Below are 17,193 nucleotides of genomic sequence, written 5' to 3' on the forward strand. Positions count from 1 at the left end.
ATTTAGCCATGTGTAGTGGACTCTGGGAGTGTATGTGTGTGCATGAGTAATATACTTTCTGAAGTTTGTTTTTCATCTAGGCTCCTATCTTCAAACTCTTAAGTGACCAAGAAATCTGCATTCTTGGGATTATAAGGGGGATTATCAAATTATGTGCATAATTCTGGAAGAACAGGGAGGCCATGGTGGCAAACCTCTAAATAACTTGTGGACTGAGATTTGGATAAGCCAAATGACTTAGGAACTTGGACATGGGTTATACCCCTGTGTCTTGGTTGCTTAGAAAATAAACCAGGGTGAGATATGGACACAAGTCCAACACTGTATCACCATTCCTTGAAACTGGACCCAATTGCCTTAGATATATCTGACCAAGAAAACAATGGCACCATTTTTTTTTTAATTTTTTTTATTCATTTTCTTTCCCAGCTTGTTGGGACACCCTGTATTTGCACAGTCCAACTGCTGATGTATTGGGAAATACAATCATGTAGAGTGCAGTTCACTGGCTTGATGGTAGGGGTGTTTCAGCTGGGATGGAATGCTGCTGGGGGCAAGGAGTAAACGGAGAGGGAGAGGAGGCAGAGGAGTTGTTGGCTCACAGGTTAGTGAGCAGCCAGTCTAGCAGTTGTTTTCTAGCCATGTTTCCCATGGCTTCATCCAGTTGTCGTTCCTTGGCAAACTTCATGACCTCTTGAAGAAGATCTCCGACACTGTACCCCTTCTCTGCTGCCTTAGCCGAAACTTCAGGAAGCTGTGAGAGAGCAGAGATAGCTTGAATCATGTGATACTTTTACAGCCAGGACCCAGAGGGAGAAAGTCACCTACACCCCACCCATCTTTCTGCCCATGATTCTTGGATTAAAGGCTGAAAAGATAGACTGAAAAAAGAATGCACTGCTCTGAGTACAATACTGCCTCCCTGCCCCTACCCATTCCAGCCCCCTTTCTTCTTGTTCCTTGTTGTGTCGCTATCGCTTACCTTCTCCAGTTGTCCATCATCATCTCCCATGAAGTAGAGCATGGGTACGTTAAATTGTGAGGCTGCAATCCACTGCAGGACGGCTTGGAGCTGCCTTTGCAAGCTGCTTGTTGAGCATTGATTACTGACGATGACTTCAGGTCCATGAGGGTCTTGGTAGCTCTGAGAAATCCCAGCTTCATGACTACATCTGGAGCCACTGGCCTGGTAAAAATTAGAGTTGTTGGATGAGGATGCTTGTTCTTCCAAATCAGTGAGGGCTGCCCCATTGTTGCTGTACTTAGCCATGATAAGGCACAACTTCATCACAGATTCTACCAGCTGATCTATAAATTGTCGGTTCACTTGCTTCATCCCACTGACAAAGTCAACTTCTCGATTGTCCTGGCCTTGTTCTTCCTCTTTGTCAGACTTCTTGAACATGGAGGATGATTTGTTTGTCCTGACCTCGGAATGTTTGTTCTCACCTTCACACAGATCTTCACAGTTGAAGGGGCTGTCATTAAGCAGTTTTTGAATAAGTGATAGAACCATGTTTGACATATCCAGCTTCTGGGAATCCAGATGTTGATTGTCCTTCAGAGAGGTGGATGGTCCAGGTGCTCCACGAGTTTCTAGATGTTTCATTGAAAGTGCCTTGGCACTTTGGCTACCTCCGCACTTTTCATATTGGGCACTCTGGGTCGTATAGCTCATGGTACCAGATGGACAGTCATCTTCACATGCCTCTTTGCCCTTGGCCTGCTGGGTCAGATGGTACTGGATCAGCATAAGGGCAGAGACAATCAAGTCCTTTGCCAGTGAATCTGTGGAAGGGCTGATCTTCTCTCTCTTTTCCTCCTTATGGGGACAGGTTTTGCTAGGCATCTTGCCCTGATTACACTGCTTTTGGTTCCACATAGTCAGGCTCTCCTTGAGGATATGTTCACTGACTTTCTCAGCACTGGTCAAAGACTTGCATTCCTCTTGCTTCACTTTACATTTGTCCTTTCCTTTCATCTCAGCCTTCATAGCTGAAAATTCAAGACTTTGGGTTTTGCACTTGGCATCATGGGACCCGGCTTTCAAGGATGCATATGACAAACACTGAGACTTAGTTTCCCTTTTTTCACCAAGAAGAGCACTGACCAAACGTTTCAGCATAGCCTCCATGATATCAGCAGCATTTTGTTTCCCATGATTGAACAGATTCCTCTTGACAGCTGAGACAAAGTCTGAGTCGGTCATCAGGACCCCAGTGATGTTATGTATGTTCTTCATGCAGGAGTCAATCAAATCTGACACAATTTCTTTGGTATGTTTCAATAGCACCCTCTTCAGGACCACACAAGCTGGAATTGGTTTCCCAGAGCTATGGACTTTCAAGGTCTTCATAACAGAAAACATCATATCGGATGCCACTTGATTGGCATAAACCATGAGTCCTTTGCTGATGTAGTCTGCAAATTCTTTGCTGTCTCTTTGGCCCATTTGTTTGTCTCCGCCTTTGTTCTTGTTGGATAATTCACTATACAGAAAGGTTTTTCGACCACCATCCCTACACTCCTCCCCAGTGCCCCGCATTTCTGCAGAGGTCACTTCTACAGTGTCATGGGCCATTTCAGAAGCAATGTTGCTCACAGCACTGCGAGGGCTGTTTTTCCCTTTGTCCCCACTGGGTGGATAGATCGAATGATGAAGACATTTGCTCCCATTTTCTAACTTCTCCTTGATTTCCTTACGGGCCATCTGGATTACCAGAGAAGATAATCGATTGACATAGAAGGAGAGATCATCTGTAGAACATTCTCCATCAGGGGAGTTAACTGCTCTCTGATTACTAGGACATTTGCCTGGTGGAGTAGAAGGACTCTGGTTATTGTTGGTGTTTTTGGCTGCTGTCATTTCCAGACGTAGGCTCTGAGGTTCTTTTTTCACACAATCCATGTTCAGGTGATCGGCATAGATGCTGTAGCAGTTCCCAGAAGGCAATTTTTGACAGCTTCCCTCTGTCTCTCCTACTTTATGTTTACAACTGGAGGCTGAGGGGCTCAATGCATGTTGGAAACCTAGGGCGTACTTTTGAAGATCATTTAGAAGCCAGTTGAGGACACTTAAAGGATCAGAAGGAGCTTGTTTGAAAAGGCACACTGATCCCTCCGTCTAAAAAAAGAACAACACCCATCCATAAGAGTTTGGACAGGTACTTCTTTCCTCTATTTAGAAAATATATCTCTGAAGTTGTACAGATTAAGGATTTGGCCTTTAGAATTTTCATGGGCACATAACACACAATTATATACATTAATACACATTCAAGAACAAATGGCAGTGACAAAAGCTTAGGGTATATACATTTGTACATTTAACTACATATAAGTGTTATCAATATATTTGTCTATTTCATTTGAGTATGGGAATTTATCACAATATATGTCAAAAATGTGTCAGTGTCTCTGTTGTATGTGTATATGCACATTAATATATCGACTCATGAGTGTGAATGTGTCCGTCTATATTGTGTGTGAAAATGTGCCTGTGTGTACGTGTGCATGTGTGTGTCAGTGCACATGTGTGATGTCACTGTGTGTAAGCATGTGTCATAATGTGCTGACATCATACTCATTGTATTATGTCATCTGTATAGGCCAACATGTGCATGGTAGTATGAATATTCAGTACATAAGTGTGAATGTAAAAATATGCATGTAGATCAATGTGTCTCTTAATATGCTTGTCACTGCCACATGTAGCTTAAGTTACAATCAAGGAGACCTACATTGTGTGTTGTAAATATGGGCTCCTCTTTTAAAAACAAACACCAGGTGTATCCTTCTATTAAGACCCCAAAGGGAAGTTGGCCACCCTTAACTGAACCTAAAACCCTTTGGAGAATATTTTATAACTGGTTTTCCCTTCCTTAGAGTCCACTTTCATCATAATACATGTAAAAAATGCTTCAAAGGCATCTGGGGTCAGAAATGATGTTTCTGATTATAATATGAGCCTAGGAACACAGAACAAGGGATATTTAACTCTTTTGCACTGAAACCAAATATCTTGTTCCAATTATCAGCTACTTTAGGCTTCTAGGACTGTGAGAATTATCATGTGCGCTAATGCCTACCCCAAACCAGCTTACCAGGTGTAATTTGGGATATTTACACAAAAACAAAAGAATTCCATATGTGATAGTGGTATGCAAATGTAATTGATTCAAACTTTATGGTACCCACTAGCCTAGGTAATCTCTTAGACAACAGGGTGGAGACCAGGCAACTACAGTGTTTGATTGCTGTGGATTCTCTCTTCTCCAGATCTTCTCTATTGTTTTGGACACTGGGCAATGTGAGACACACAAGTCCATTACAAACCAGCAAAGAACATTGCAAACGATCTTGCTCATAAGCCCATGTCTTTGTTAAGAAAAGCACAGCAAGATTCTACTTGTAGGAGCTACTTGAAATCAAGAAAGGGCATTCTGAGCCTCTGTGATTAGTGTCATTGTGAGATACTGTGAACTTACTGTGGGCATTGAGCTTACCGTGTCTCTGAACTTAGGCATGTGTTCTCTAGAATGCCATAGTATTAAAATTTTAAGTCTATTTGACAATAGTTCTCTTACTATCTCTGAACCAGAGCCCTCAGATTCAGCACTGAGCTCTGGGAATGAGAAAGGTTAGACTCAGAGGCTGTCTATACCTTAGACTGGTCTTGCTTCTCAGTATCCTTGATCACAATAATTTCTTTATCTTCTAGATTCTTCAGGTTTAAGTCACCTTCTGAACTACAACCAGCAGCATCCTATGGAATTAAGAGACAAGATTCTTGTGAAAATTTGCTTTTTTGAGATTTTTTTCCATCTGGCCCCCTAGGCTACTACTTCAAAGCAAGAATGATGGCTTCCCACCTGAGTTCCTGCCACCTTTCCACCCTCTGCCACAACCTTTCCCTTTCTCATGCTGTCACTGATAACCCTTCTTGGTAGCTTCCCACCCATTGCAACTCTGAGGGGAGGAGAGTGTACCCACCTTAGAATCTTTATCTTCAATGCTCAGGGTAGACACATCGACGAAGCATATCTGCATCAAATTAGGAAGGTTAATTTAGAAAAATTCCAGAGAAAAGGCCTTAATTTCGCTGGAAGATGATAGTAGCACCTACCTTATCAGTTCTTGTGAGAATTTAATTGAGATAATGTGTGTAAAACTTTTAGGAGAGTGCCTGGATATAGTTAAGTATGCAATAAACAACAGACAAATTTTTATTAGGCAGACAGAATCTTAATGTTACTACATTTCCTAAGTGAGAATACTTACTTGTGAGAAAGAGAGAGTTCAAAATACAGCACCCACATTTACTGAGAAAACCAAAAGGAGAGATGATTTGCCCAACTGACATAAACTCAAAGGCAGAACTTGTATTATAACTGGCTCCCAGTTTGGAGCACTTTCTACTGTTGCCAAAATGTGGTGTTTTTACTATTGATAACATAGATTTTAGGTAGCCCATGAATAAAAATTTTGGTGTTTAATTGGTACTTTTAAATTGTGTTATTCATTAGGAAAATATATACTAGAATATCAAATCTATCATAGTATGGATAACAGTGCTTAGAGTGATGGTAAATTTTAAATGTAAGTCAATTTTTATAACATTGTAGAGGAGGTGGTCCTAAGATGGTGGAGGAGTATAGGACAGGGAGACCACTTTCTCCCCAACAAATTCATTAAAAGGCCATTTGAACGCTGAACAAATTCCACAAAACAATGTCTGAACGCTGGCAGAGGACACCAGGCACCCAGAAAGGCAGCCCATTGTCTTCGAAAGGAGAACAAAGGACTGAGCGGAATACCAGAGGAGAGCTAGCTGGCTGTGGATCGGCCCATTCCCCGCTGGAGGCAGGGAGACAGGTGGGCAGCAGCTAGAGCCGGAAAGGGGCAAACTTAGCCCCAAAGATGGCATCCTCTACCAAACTGCAAGCAGGCTTCCAGTAGCTAACCAAGACTTCCTGGGATTCTGGATGGTTAACATCTGCTGGGAGAGTTGTAGCCAGAGATCAGCTCCCCAGAAGAGACACACAGCACACCTGAGAAGGGTGCGCCCACTGCCACCCAGGAATCCAGCGGCTGGGACCAGGGAGGCGATAAGATGCACCACACCTGGGGAGAGTGCGCTCAGCAAACACCTCGTTGTCTGAGCTACTCAGACTTAGGAAGGGAACAAAACAGGAAAGGAACAAAACGCAGGCCCAACCAAGTCTGTGCCTTTGTGGAATACCTGAGAACTTGAACCTGAGTGACTTAGACCTGGGAAGTGCATGTAACCCAGGGCCCGCTTCAGACAGTTCCACTGCAGAGTAACCTAAAGCCTTAGCAGTGTAGACTGGAAAAGCACATACGCTGTGAGCAGGTGCAAACCCAGTGTGGCCGAGACACTGAGTACTCCCCACACACACCAGTGATATTTGTTTGCAGTGTTCCTCCCTCCCCACAGCACAACTGAACAAGTGAGCCTAAATAAGTGACCACCTTCGCCCCCTTGTGTCAGGGCAGAAATTAGACACTGACAAGACCTGCAAACAGAAGTGAAAGTGAAGTCGCTCAGTCTGTCCGACTCTTTGCGACCCCATGGACTGTAGCCTATCAGGCTCCTCTGTCCATGGGATTTTCCAGGCAAGAGTGCTGGAGTGGATTGCCATTTCCTTCTCCAGGGGATCTTCTCGACCCAGGAATCAAATCCGGATCTCCCGCATTGCGGGCAGATGCTTTACTGTCTGAGCCACCAGGCCCCTATAAAGCAAGCCACCAGGGGGCACTCGGATATGAACTGGGGAACCTCTTGATCTGCAGTCAAATGCTCTACCCCCGAGCTATACCCCCTTGCAAACAGAAGAAGCCAAAAAATAGAGGGAATTGCCTTGGAAGTGACAGGTGCAACAGATTAAAACCCTGTAGTTAGCACTGACTACATAGGAAGGGGCCTATAGACCTTGAGAAGTATAAGCTGGAACAAGGAACTATCTGAAATTGAACTGGCCCCACACTGCCCACAACAGCTCCAGAGAAAATTTCTAGATATATTTGTACTATTATTTTTTTAATTAAAATTTTTTAAAAACTTTAAGTCCTCTATTACTCCTTTAATTTTAATTTTTGTAACCTATTACCTTGCAAAAGAAAAAAAAGACCTATTTTTAAAGCAAACTTCTATAGATTTTTTATAATTTTGTGATATTGTCTTATTTTTTTAATATTGTACTTTTGAGAGTATAACCTCTACTTTAAATTTTTAATCTTTGCTTTGTGGTATTTGTTATCAAATTTGAATCTTTAAGAATCCAATCTTGAGTACCCATTTTTACTTAGGAGTGTGATTACTGGCTTGATTTCTCTCTCCCCCTTTTGACTCTTTTTTTCCTCCCCCAAGTCACTTCTATTTCTTCCCTCCCTCTTTTCTTCTCTACCCAACCCTGTGAATCTGTGGATGTTCCAGGCTGTGGAGAACACTTAGGGAATTGATTACTACCTAGATCTGTCTCTCTCCTTTTGATTCCCCCTTTTCTCCTTCTAGTCACCTCTATCTCCTTCCTCCCTCTTCTCTTCTCTATGTAACTCCATGAACCTCTCAGAGGGTTCCGGATTGTGGAGAGCACATAGGGAATTGATTACTAGCTAGATTGTTCTCTCCCCTTTTGATTCCCCCTCTTCTCCTCCTGGTCACCTCTATCTGCCTCCTCCCTCATCTCTTCTCCATGTAACTCTGACCCTCTCTGGATGTCCCTCACTGTGGAGAATCTTTTCACCATTAACCTAGATGTTTTATCATCAGTGCTGTATGGATGGAGAAGTCTTGAGGCTACTGTAAGAACAAGACTGAAAACCAGAGGCAGGAGGGTTAAGCCCAAAACCTGAAAACACCAAAGAACTCCTGACTCCAGAGAACATTAATCGATAAGAGATCATCCAAAAGCCTCCATACCTACACTGAAACCAAGAACCAAATTCTCTAGCAACACAGGAACATAGCCCTGAGGTTCGGTATACAGGCTACCCAAAGTCACACCAAACCCTTAGATATCTCAAAACTCACTACTTAACACTTCATTGCACTCCAGAGAAGAAATCCAGCTCCACCCACCAGAACACCAATGGAAGCTTACCTAACCAGGAAACCTTGACAAGCCACTGATCCAACCCCACCCACAGGGAGGAAGCTCAACAATAAAGAGCAACCACAAACTGCCAGAATACAGAAAGGCCATCCCCAAACACAGCAATCTAAACAAGATGAAAAGGCAGAGAAATACTCAGCAGGTAAAGGAACATGGTAAATGTCCACCAAACCAAACAAAAGAGGAGGAGATAGGTAGTCTACCTGAAAAAGAATTCAGAATAATGATAGTAAAAAATGATCCAAAATCTTGAAAACAAAATGGAGTTACAGATAAATAGCCTGGAGACAAGGATTGAAAAGATGCAAGGAAGGTTTAACAAGGACCTAGAAGAAATAAAAAAGAGTCATCAATAATGAATAATGTAATAAATGAGATCAAAAACACTCTGGAGGGAACCAACAGTATAATAACGAAGGCAAAAGACAGGATAAGTGAGGTAGAAGATAGAATGGTAGAAATAAATGAAGAAGAGAGGAAAAAAGAAAAAACAATTAAAAGAAATGAGGACAACCTCAGGAACCTCTGGAACAATGTTAAACACCCCAACATTCCAATCATAGGAGTCCCAGAAGAAGAAGACAAAAAGAAAGGCCATGAGAAAATACTTGAGGAGATAATAGTTGAAAACTTCCCTAAAATGGGGATGGAAATAGTCACCCAAGTCCAAGAAATCCAGAGAGTCACAAACAGGATAAACCCAAGGTGAAACACCCCAAGACACATATTAATCAAATCAACAAAGATCAAGCACAAAGAACAAATATTAGAAGCAGCAAGGGAAAAACAACAAATAACACACAAGGGGATTCCCATAAAGATAACAGCTGATCTTTCAATAGAAACTCTTCAGGCCAGAAGGGAATGGCAGGACATAATTAAAGTGATGACAGAGAAAAACCTGCAACACAGGTTACTGTACCTGGCAAGGATCTCATTCAAATATGAAGGAGAAATCAAAAGCTTTGCAGACAAGCAAAAGCTGAGAGAATTCAGCACCACCAAACCAGCTCTCCAACAAATGCTAAAGGATCTTTTCTAGACAGGAAACACAGAAAGGGTGTATAAACTCAAACCCAAAACAACAAAGTAAATGGCAACGGGATCATACTTACCAATAATTACCTTAAATGTAAATGGGTTGAATGGCCCAACCAAAAGACAAAGACTGGATGAATGAATAAAAAACAAGACTCCTATATATGCTGTCTAAAAGAGACCCACCTCAAAACAAGGGACACATACAGACTGAAAGTGAAGGGCTGGAAAAAGATATTTCATGCAAATGGAGACCAAAAAAAAAAATGCAGGAGTAGCAATACTCATATCAGATAAAATAGACTTTAAAACAAACACTGTGTAAAGGGACAAAAAAGAACACTACATAATAATCAAAGGATCAATCTAAGAAGAAGATATAACAATTATAAATATATATGCACCCAACATAGGAGCACCACAATATGTAAGGCAAATGATAACAAGTATGAAAGGGGAAGTTAACAATACCACAATAATAGTGGGAGACTTTAATACCCCATTTACACCTATGGATATATCAACTAAACAGAAAATTAACAAGGAAACACAAGCTTTAAATGATACAATGGACCAGTTAGACCTAATTGATATCTATAGGACATTTCATCCCCAAACAATGAATTTCACCTTTTTCTCAAGTGCACACAGAACCTTTTCCAGGATAGATCACATCCTGGGCCATAAATCTAGCCTTGGTAAATTCAAAAAAATTGAAATCATTCCAAGCATCTTTTCAGACCACAATGCAGTAAGATTAGAAGTCAATTACAGGAGAAAAACTATTAAAAATTCCAACTTATGGAGGCTGAACAATACGCTGCTGAATAACCAACAAATCACAGAAGAAATAAAAAAAGAAGTCAAAATATGCATAGAAACAAATAAAAATGAAAACACAACAACCCAAAACCTGTGGACACTGTAAAAGCAGTGTTAAAGGGAAGGTTCATAGAAATACAGGGATACCTCAAGAAACAAGAAAAAAATCAAATAAATAACCTAACTCTACACCTAAAGCAACTAGGAAAGGAAGAAGTGGAGAACCCCAGGGTTAGTAGGGTTAGTAGAAAGAAAGAAATCTTAAAAATTAGGGCAGAAATAAATGCAAAAGAAACAAAAGAGACCATAGAAAAATCAACAAAGCCATAAGCTGGTTCTTTGAGAGGATAAATAAAATTGACAAACCATTAGCCAGACTCATCAAGAAACAAAGGGAGAAAAATCAAATCAATAAAATTAGAAATGAAAATGGAGAAATCACAACAGACAACACCGAAATACAGAGGATCATAAGAGACTACTATCAGCAATTATATGCCAATAAAATGGACAACGTGGAAGAAATGGACAAATTCTTAGAAAAGTACAACTTTCCAAAACTGAACCAGGAAGAAATGGAAAACCTTAACAGACCCATCACAAGCATGGAAATTGAAACTGTAATCAGAAATCTTCCAGCAAACAAAAGCCCAGGTCCAGACAGCTTCACAGCTGAATTCTACAAAAAATTTAGAGAAGAGCTAATGCCTATCCTACTCAAACTCTTCCAGAAAATTGCAGAGGAAGGTAAACTTCCAAACTCATTCTATGAGGCCACCATCACCCTAATACCAAAACCTGACAAAGACACCACAAAAAAAGAAAACTACAAGCCAATATCACTGATGAACATAGTTGCAAAAATCCTTAACAAAATTCTAGCAATCAGAATCCAACAACACATTAAAAAGATCATACATCATGACCAAGTGGGCTTTATCCCAGGGATGCAAGGATTCTTCAATATTCACAAATCAATCAATGTAATACAAATATTAACAAATTGGAAAATAAAAGCCATATGATTATCTCAATAGATGGAGATAGAGCCTTTGACAAAATTCAACATCCATTTATGATAAAAACTCTCCAGAAAGCAGGAATAGAAGGAACATACCTCAATATAATAAAAGCTATATATGACAAACCCACAGCAAACATTATTCTCAATGGTGAAAAATTGAAAGCATTTCCCCTGAAGTCATGAACAAGACAATGGTGCCCAATTTCACCACTACTATTCAACATAATTTTGGAAGTTTTGGCCACAGCAATCAGAGCAGAAAAAGAAGTAAAAGGAATCCAAATTGGAAAAGAAGAAGTAAAACTCTCACTGTTTGCAGATGACATGATCCTCTACATAGAAAACCCTAAAGACTCCACCAGAAAATTACTAGAGCTAATCAATGAATATAGTAAAGTTGTAGGATTTAAAATCAACACACAGAAACCCTTGTATTCCCATACACTAATAATGAGAAAATAGAAAGAGAAATTAAGGAAACAATTCCATTCACCATTGCAACAAAAAGAATAAAATACTTAGGAATATATCTCGGAGAAGGCAATGGCACCCCACTCCAGTACTCTTGCCTGGGAAATCCCATGGATGGAGGAGCCTGGTGGCCTGCAATCCATGGAGTCACTAAGAGTTGGACACAACTGAGCAACTTCACTTCCACTTTTCACTTTCATGCACTAGAGAAGGAAATGGCAACCCACTCCAGTGTTCTTGCCTGGAGAATCCCAGGGATGGGGGAGTCTGGTGGGCTGCCATCTATGAGGTTGCACAGGGTCAGCTGCGACTAGTGACTTAGCAGCAGAAATATATCTACCTAAAGAAACATGCGAAGAGTTGACTCATTGGAAAAGACTCTGATGCTGGGAGGGATTGGGGGCAGGAGGAGAAGGGGACGACAGAGGATGAGATGGCTGGATGGCATCACTGACTCGATGGATGTGAGTCTGAGTGAACTCCAGGAGTTGGTGATAGACAAGGAAGCCTGGTGTGCTGCAATTCATGGGGTCGCAAAGAGTCAGACATGACTGAGCGACTGAACTGAACTGAACTGAAAGAACCAAAAGACCTATATATAGAAAACTATAAAACACTGGTGAAAGAAATCAAAGAGGACACTAATGGAGAAATATACCGTGTTCATGGATTGGAAGAATCTCTTAGAGTGAAAGTGAATATACTACCCAAAGCAATCTATAGATTCAATGCCATCCCTATCAAGCTACCAACGGTATTTTTCAGAGAGCTAGAACAAATAATTTCACAATTTGTTTGGAAATACAAAAAACTTCGAATAGCCAAAGCAATCTTGAGAAAGAAGAATGGAACTGGAGGAAACAAACTGCCTGACTTCAGGCTCTACTACAAAGCCACAGTCATCAAGACAGTATGGTACTGGCACAAAGACAGAAATATAGATCAATGGAACAAAATAGAAAGCCCAGAGATAAATTCACGCACCTATGGGCACCTTATCTTTGACAAAGGAGGCAAGAATATACAATCTCTTTAAAGACAATCTCTTTAACAAGTGGTGCTGGGAAAACTGGTCAACAAGATGGGAACACATGTACACCCATGGCAGATTCATGTCAATATATGGCAAAAACAATACAATATTGTAAAATAAAATAAATAAATGAATAAAACTGAAAAAAAATGCTAAAAAGAATGAAACTAGAACACTTTCTAACACCATACACAAAAATAAACTCAAAATGGATTAAAAATCTAAATGTAAGATCAGAAACTATAAAACTCCTAGAGGAAAACATAGGCAAAACACACTCCAACTTAAACCACAGCAGGATCCTCTATGACCCACCTCCCAGAGTAATGGAAATAAAAGCAAAAATAAATAAATGGGACCTAATTAATCTTAAAAGCTTTTGCACAACGAAGGAAACTCTAAGCAAGGTGAAAAGACAGCCTTCAGAATGGGAGAAAATAATAGCAAATGAAGCAGCTGATAAAGAATTAATCTCAAAAATATACAAGCAACTCCTGCAGCTCAATTCCAGAAAAATAAATGACCCAATCAAAAAATGGGCCAAAGAACTAAACAGACATTTCTCAAAGGAAGACATACAACCCACCATGGCTAACAAACAAATGGAAAGATCACTCATTATCAGAAATGCAAATCAAAACCACAATGATGTACCATCTCATGCAGGTCAGAATGGCTGCTATCCAAGTCTACAAGCAATAAATGCTGGAGAGGGTGTGGAGAAAAGGGAACCCTCTTACACTGTTGGTGGGAATGCAAACTAGTACAGCCACTATGGAGAACAGTGTGGAGATTCCTTAAAAAACTGGAAATAGAACTGCTGTATGACCCAGCAATCCCACTGCTGGGCACATACACTGAGGAAACCAGAATTGAAAGGGACACGTGTACCCCAATGATCATCGCACTGTTTACAGTGCGATGTTTACATGGAGGCAACCTAGATGTCCATCAGCAGATGAATGGATAAGAAAGCTGTGGTACATATTCACAATGGAATATTACTCAGCCATTAAAAAGAATTCACTTGAATCAGTTCTAATGAGGTGGATGAAACTGGAGCCTATTATACAGAGTGAAGTAAGTCAGAAAGAAAAACATCAATACAGTATACTAATGCATATATATGGAATTTAGAAAAATGGAAATGATAACCCTTTATGTGATACAGTGAAAGAGACACAGATGTATAGAACAGTCTATTGGACTCTGTGGGAGAGGGAGAGGGTGGAATGATCTGAGAGAATACCAATGAAACATGTATATTATCATATATGAAACAGATCACCAGTCCAGGTTCGATGCATGAGGTAAGGTGCTCAGGGCTGGTGCACTGGGATGACCCAGAGGGATGGGATGAGGAAGGAGGTTGGAGAGGGGTTCAGGATGAGCGACACACATACCCATGGCTGATTCACATGAATGTATGGGAAAAACCACTACAATAATGTAATTTAATTAGCCTCCAATTAAAATAAATAAATTTAAAAAAACATTGTAAAAATACATATTAAATAACAGTATGAGTGGTTCTTGAACATGACAAAAAATATGAAGTACTATTTAAATCACTCTTAGTTTGGGAAACATAGAATGAAGTATTTTGCCCCCCTGATGGAGTCCAGCTTTGGGGCAACTTACTGGTAGCTAGGCAACATCATTATGACTTCAGAGGTGTGAGGTAATGAAGGCCGGTAACTAGGCAACCACCACCCCTCACTCCCCTCAACCTCCCTCCCTGGCCTGCCCCCCCGCCAAGATCCTTTGCATCACTCATCTGGCCCCGCCCTTTAATTGTGACTGTGTGATCCATGACCTCACCGATCCCCCACAGACCTTACTGAGCTTGAATCCTTGGAGAGGTCACTATCCGTTAGCCTATCCTGGACTCCAGGATATCTATACCCATACACCAGTCCTTTCCACTCCTTGGTAGGAGTCATTTTTGTGTCTTACCACTTTCCGGTCCTGATCTTGTTGTCCTGTTGGGCTGTAGAGATCAACCTTGCACACGCCCCTGCGGCTGTGTAACCAGTCAATATTATCAGACATCTGGAAAGAGAAATAAAACAAATCTGAAAGTCTAATATATGATTTTAAGAAACTGAATTGGTTAAGAATCCCTGGAGGGCTTTCTGAAACCCATCTGTGTTTCATATAAGTTTTAGGTTGGGAACTGATAGGGTAAGCCATGGGTGAAGGACACTCTGAAATGTTTGGACCTGAAGATCAAGGTCTTTTAGCTCAGCCCATGGTCTTCTTTAATTTAGATTCCCCACACCAACTATTTGAAACCAAGGGAGTATCATATTGACTGGGAAAATGCCAGTCAGGAAAAATGACAGCCTGGGAAACAAATTTAAAAGGGAGTCTACACACTGTAGGGGAGTCAAGTTCACCTCATTCCCTTTAACTGAATTTTAGCTGCTGCTGCTGCTGCTAAGTCGCTTCAGTCGTGTCCAACTCTGTGCGACCCTGTAGAAGGCAGCCCACCAGGCTCCCCCGTCCCTGGGATTCTCCAGGCAAGAACACTGGAGTGGGTTGCCACTTCCTTCTCCAGTGCATGAAAGTGAAGAGTGAAAGGGAAGTCGCTCACTATTGTAAGTGAAGTCTGACTCCTAGCGACCCCATGGAAGGCAGCCTACCAGGCTCCTCCGTCCATGGGATTTTCCAGGCAAAAGTACTGGAGTGGGGTGCCATTGCCTTCTCCGGAATTTTAACTAAACCTAGTCTAACCCACGTCTTAGGTTAACAGCTATAATACTTACCACATAGGGCCACTGGAGAAGACCAAGGTAAAGTGAATAAAGATTTCAACATATAGAACAAGTTTCTGAACATTGAGACCGCTCAGTCCAATAGCTATAACTAAGAGACAAATGTCTGAGGGAAGATCAGACCCTGATCCCATAGGACAAAGTTTAATTTTATTTTTGAAAGAGAGAATAAACTCTGCCAACTTCCTTCAAACCCCTTGACACCTCCCACACTTTTCTCTCCCTCTTTTCCTCCTCTTTCTCTTCCTCCCTTCCACCTTCCCTCCTTTCCTCCCTCTCTCCTCCTTCCTCCCTCCTCCCCGCTCTTTCTCCTTTCCCATCCTCCCTCCCTCCCTGTCTCTCCTTCCCTCTGCCTCTCTCAGTCTCAACATTTTAATAACTATCTTTTGATGGCTAACCTTTCACAGGATACTACTACATTTCAACCCTTTGCCATTCTCTCCACTCCCCTCCATCTCATTCCCTTAAGGTCTTGGACTCCCCCTTCAAGAAGAAGGGGGAGGCATAGAGGTCCCTCATGATTTGGATATAGCCTAAGTCCAAATCCTAAAAAAAAAAAAACTGTAAAAAATAAAATTTATGAACTCATTACCTTGATAATGAAGTTAGTTTAGACTTCGGCTGAAAATGTGCCACCTAGAAGGGAGATGTGCCCCTTGAGATGGAAGTGGGCAGTGCCAAGTTCTTGGGCACGTGCAGCTGGCTGCCACCCCGGTCAGCTGTTGGATGAGACTGAGGGAGCCAGGCCCTTCCCTGCTGCTTTTGACCCTAGCGTGTAACATCAGGGTTTGTTGAGTCATAATGCCTGTAACCATAGCAACCCAGCAGAGGTGGGGCAGGCTGGCAAACTCAGTAGCCCTCCATGTTAAAAGCATATCAAGCTGTCTACTGTACAACACATCTTTTTCTGTTCTATTCAGAAGGGTACACATAATTCTTTTATTATTTTGTCCTACTCACAACTCCTTAAGGCCTCCCTTCACGTTCACAACACCTTAAGATCCCCCTTCTCATTCCTCTTCAGGCTAGACTTCCAGAACCATCTAGTCATATTAGTTACCAGTGTGGTGGGGTCTGTATTTTTCATATACAGAATGACCATCAGTCTCTCTGAGCAAAACAGTTTTAATTTTCATAGCTCATTTCCCTTTGGAAATAAGAAATTCAGAGTTATGTGGCAATAAATCTTTGGATTTATGTAGAAATAGAGAAACGTTAAAGTCCTTTCTGGGTATCCTGAATAAAAATATGAAAGAAAATTTGAGGCAGCCTTAGCCCCTTCCATAATTTCACCTCACCATTAAGACATCCCAGTAGCTAGTCAAAAAGAAGGGAGAAGATGTCCTTACCTTTGTAGTATCAGAATAGGCTATTTTGTAAGACATTGGAGTGGCTTTTTCTTCTAAATTTGGATGGTGTGATGACCCTTTCAGTTTAGCTCAAGATGTTGCTGCTTTCCTCAACCCTCCATACTCTCCTAAAGACTTGATTTCCAAGTGGTACCAGAACTTATACTTCATGACATCACTGTTTCCATGGAGAACAGTGACAACACAGTCAGGGACTTTGTCCTTAGGATTCTACTTGGTCCAGCAAGCTTTAACCTTTCTTCATGAGATATAATTAACCCCCTCCTACCCAAAGCCAATCCACTTGGGTCAGTGTCAGCCCTTCACATACTTCTCAACCCATGTAAAGACCTGAGCCTCACTTATTCTTTTCCATTATGGTCAGTGACAGATTGCCGGCTACAGTATTTCTTAAAGCAATATCCATTACACTGAGATGCCTTCAGGTTAGCCCCAGTTTGGAAACATTAGCCCATAACCAAATCCTCTTATTGTGCCCAAGTCTTATCTTGGTTTTTCCTTGTCCTTTCTCCACCAGCCTTCA

The 17,193-nt window shown here is 41.2% G+C and overlaps 1 protein-coding gene across 6 annotated transcripts in view; it reads right to left on the reverse strand.

Annotated features, from left to right (window-relative positions):
* Positions 1 to 415: 415 nt before the first annotated feature.
* Positions 416 to 17,193, reverse strand: part of AKAP4 (A-kinase anchoring protein 4) — a 20,728-nt gene continuing 3,950 nt past the window's right edge. The window contains exons 1-8 of one of the 6 annotated variants that reach the window (XM_040265981.1): positions 16,650 to 17,187; positions 15,893 to 16,105; positions 15,292 to 15,303; positions 14,480 to 14,575; positions 4,993 to 5,043; positions 4,664 to 4,765; positions 983 to 3,124; positions 416 to 754 (exon numbers count right to left, since the gene is read on the reverse strand). In XM_040265981.1, coding sequence (XP_040121915.1) covers positions 599 to 754; positions 983 to 3,124; positions 4,664 to 4,765; positions 4,993 to 5,043; positions 14,480 to 14,575 — 2,547 coding nt within the window. In that variant the 5' untranslated portion in view covers positions 15,292 to 15,303; positions 15,893 to 16,105; positions 16,650 to 17,187 and the 3' untranslated portion in view covers positions 416 to 598. The other 5 variants (XM_040265978.1, XM_040265976.1, XM_040265980.1 and 2 more) reach the window with 5 other exon arrangements.

The sequence above is a fragment of the Oryx dammah genome, unplaced genomic scaffold (genome assembly GCF_014754425.2).
Source record: "Oryx dammah isolate SB20612 unplaced genomic scaffold, SCBI_Odam_1.1 HiC_scaffold_23, whole genome shotgun sequence".
Classification (NCBI taxonomy): Eukaryota; Metazoa; Chordata; class Mammalia; order Artiodactyla; family Bovidae; genus Oryx; species Oryx dammah.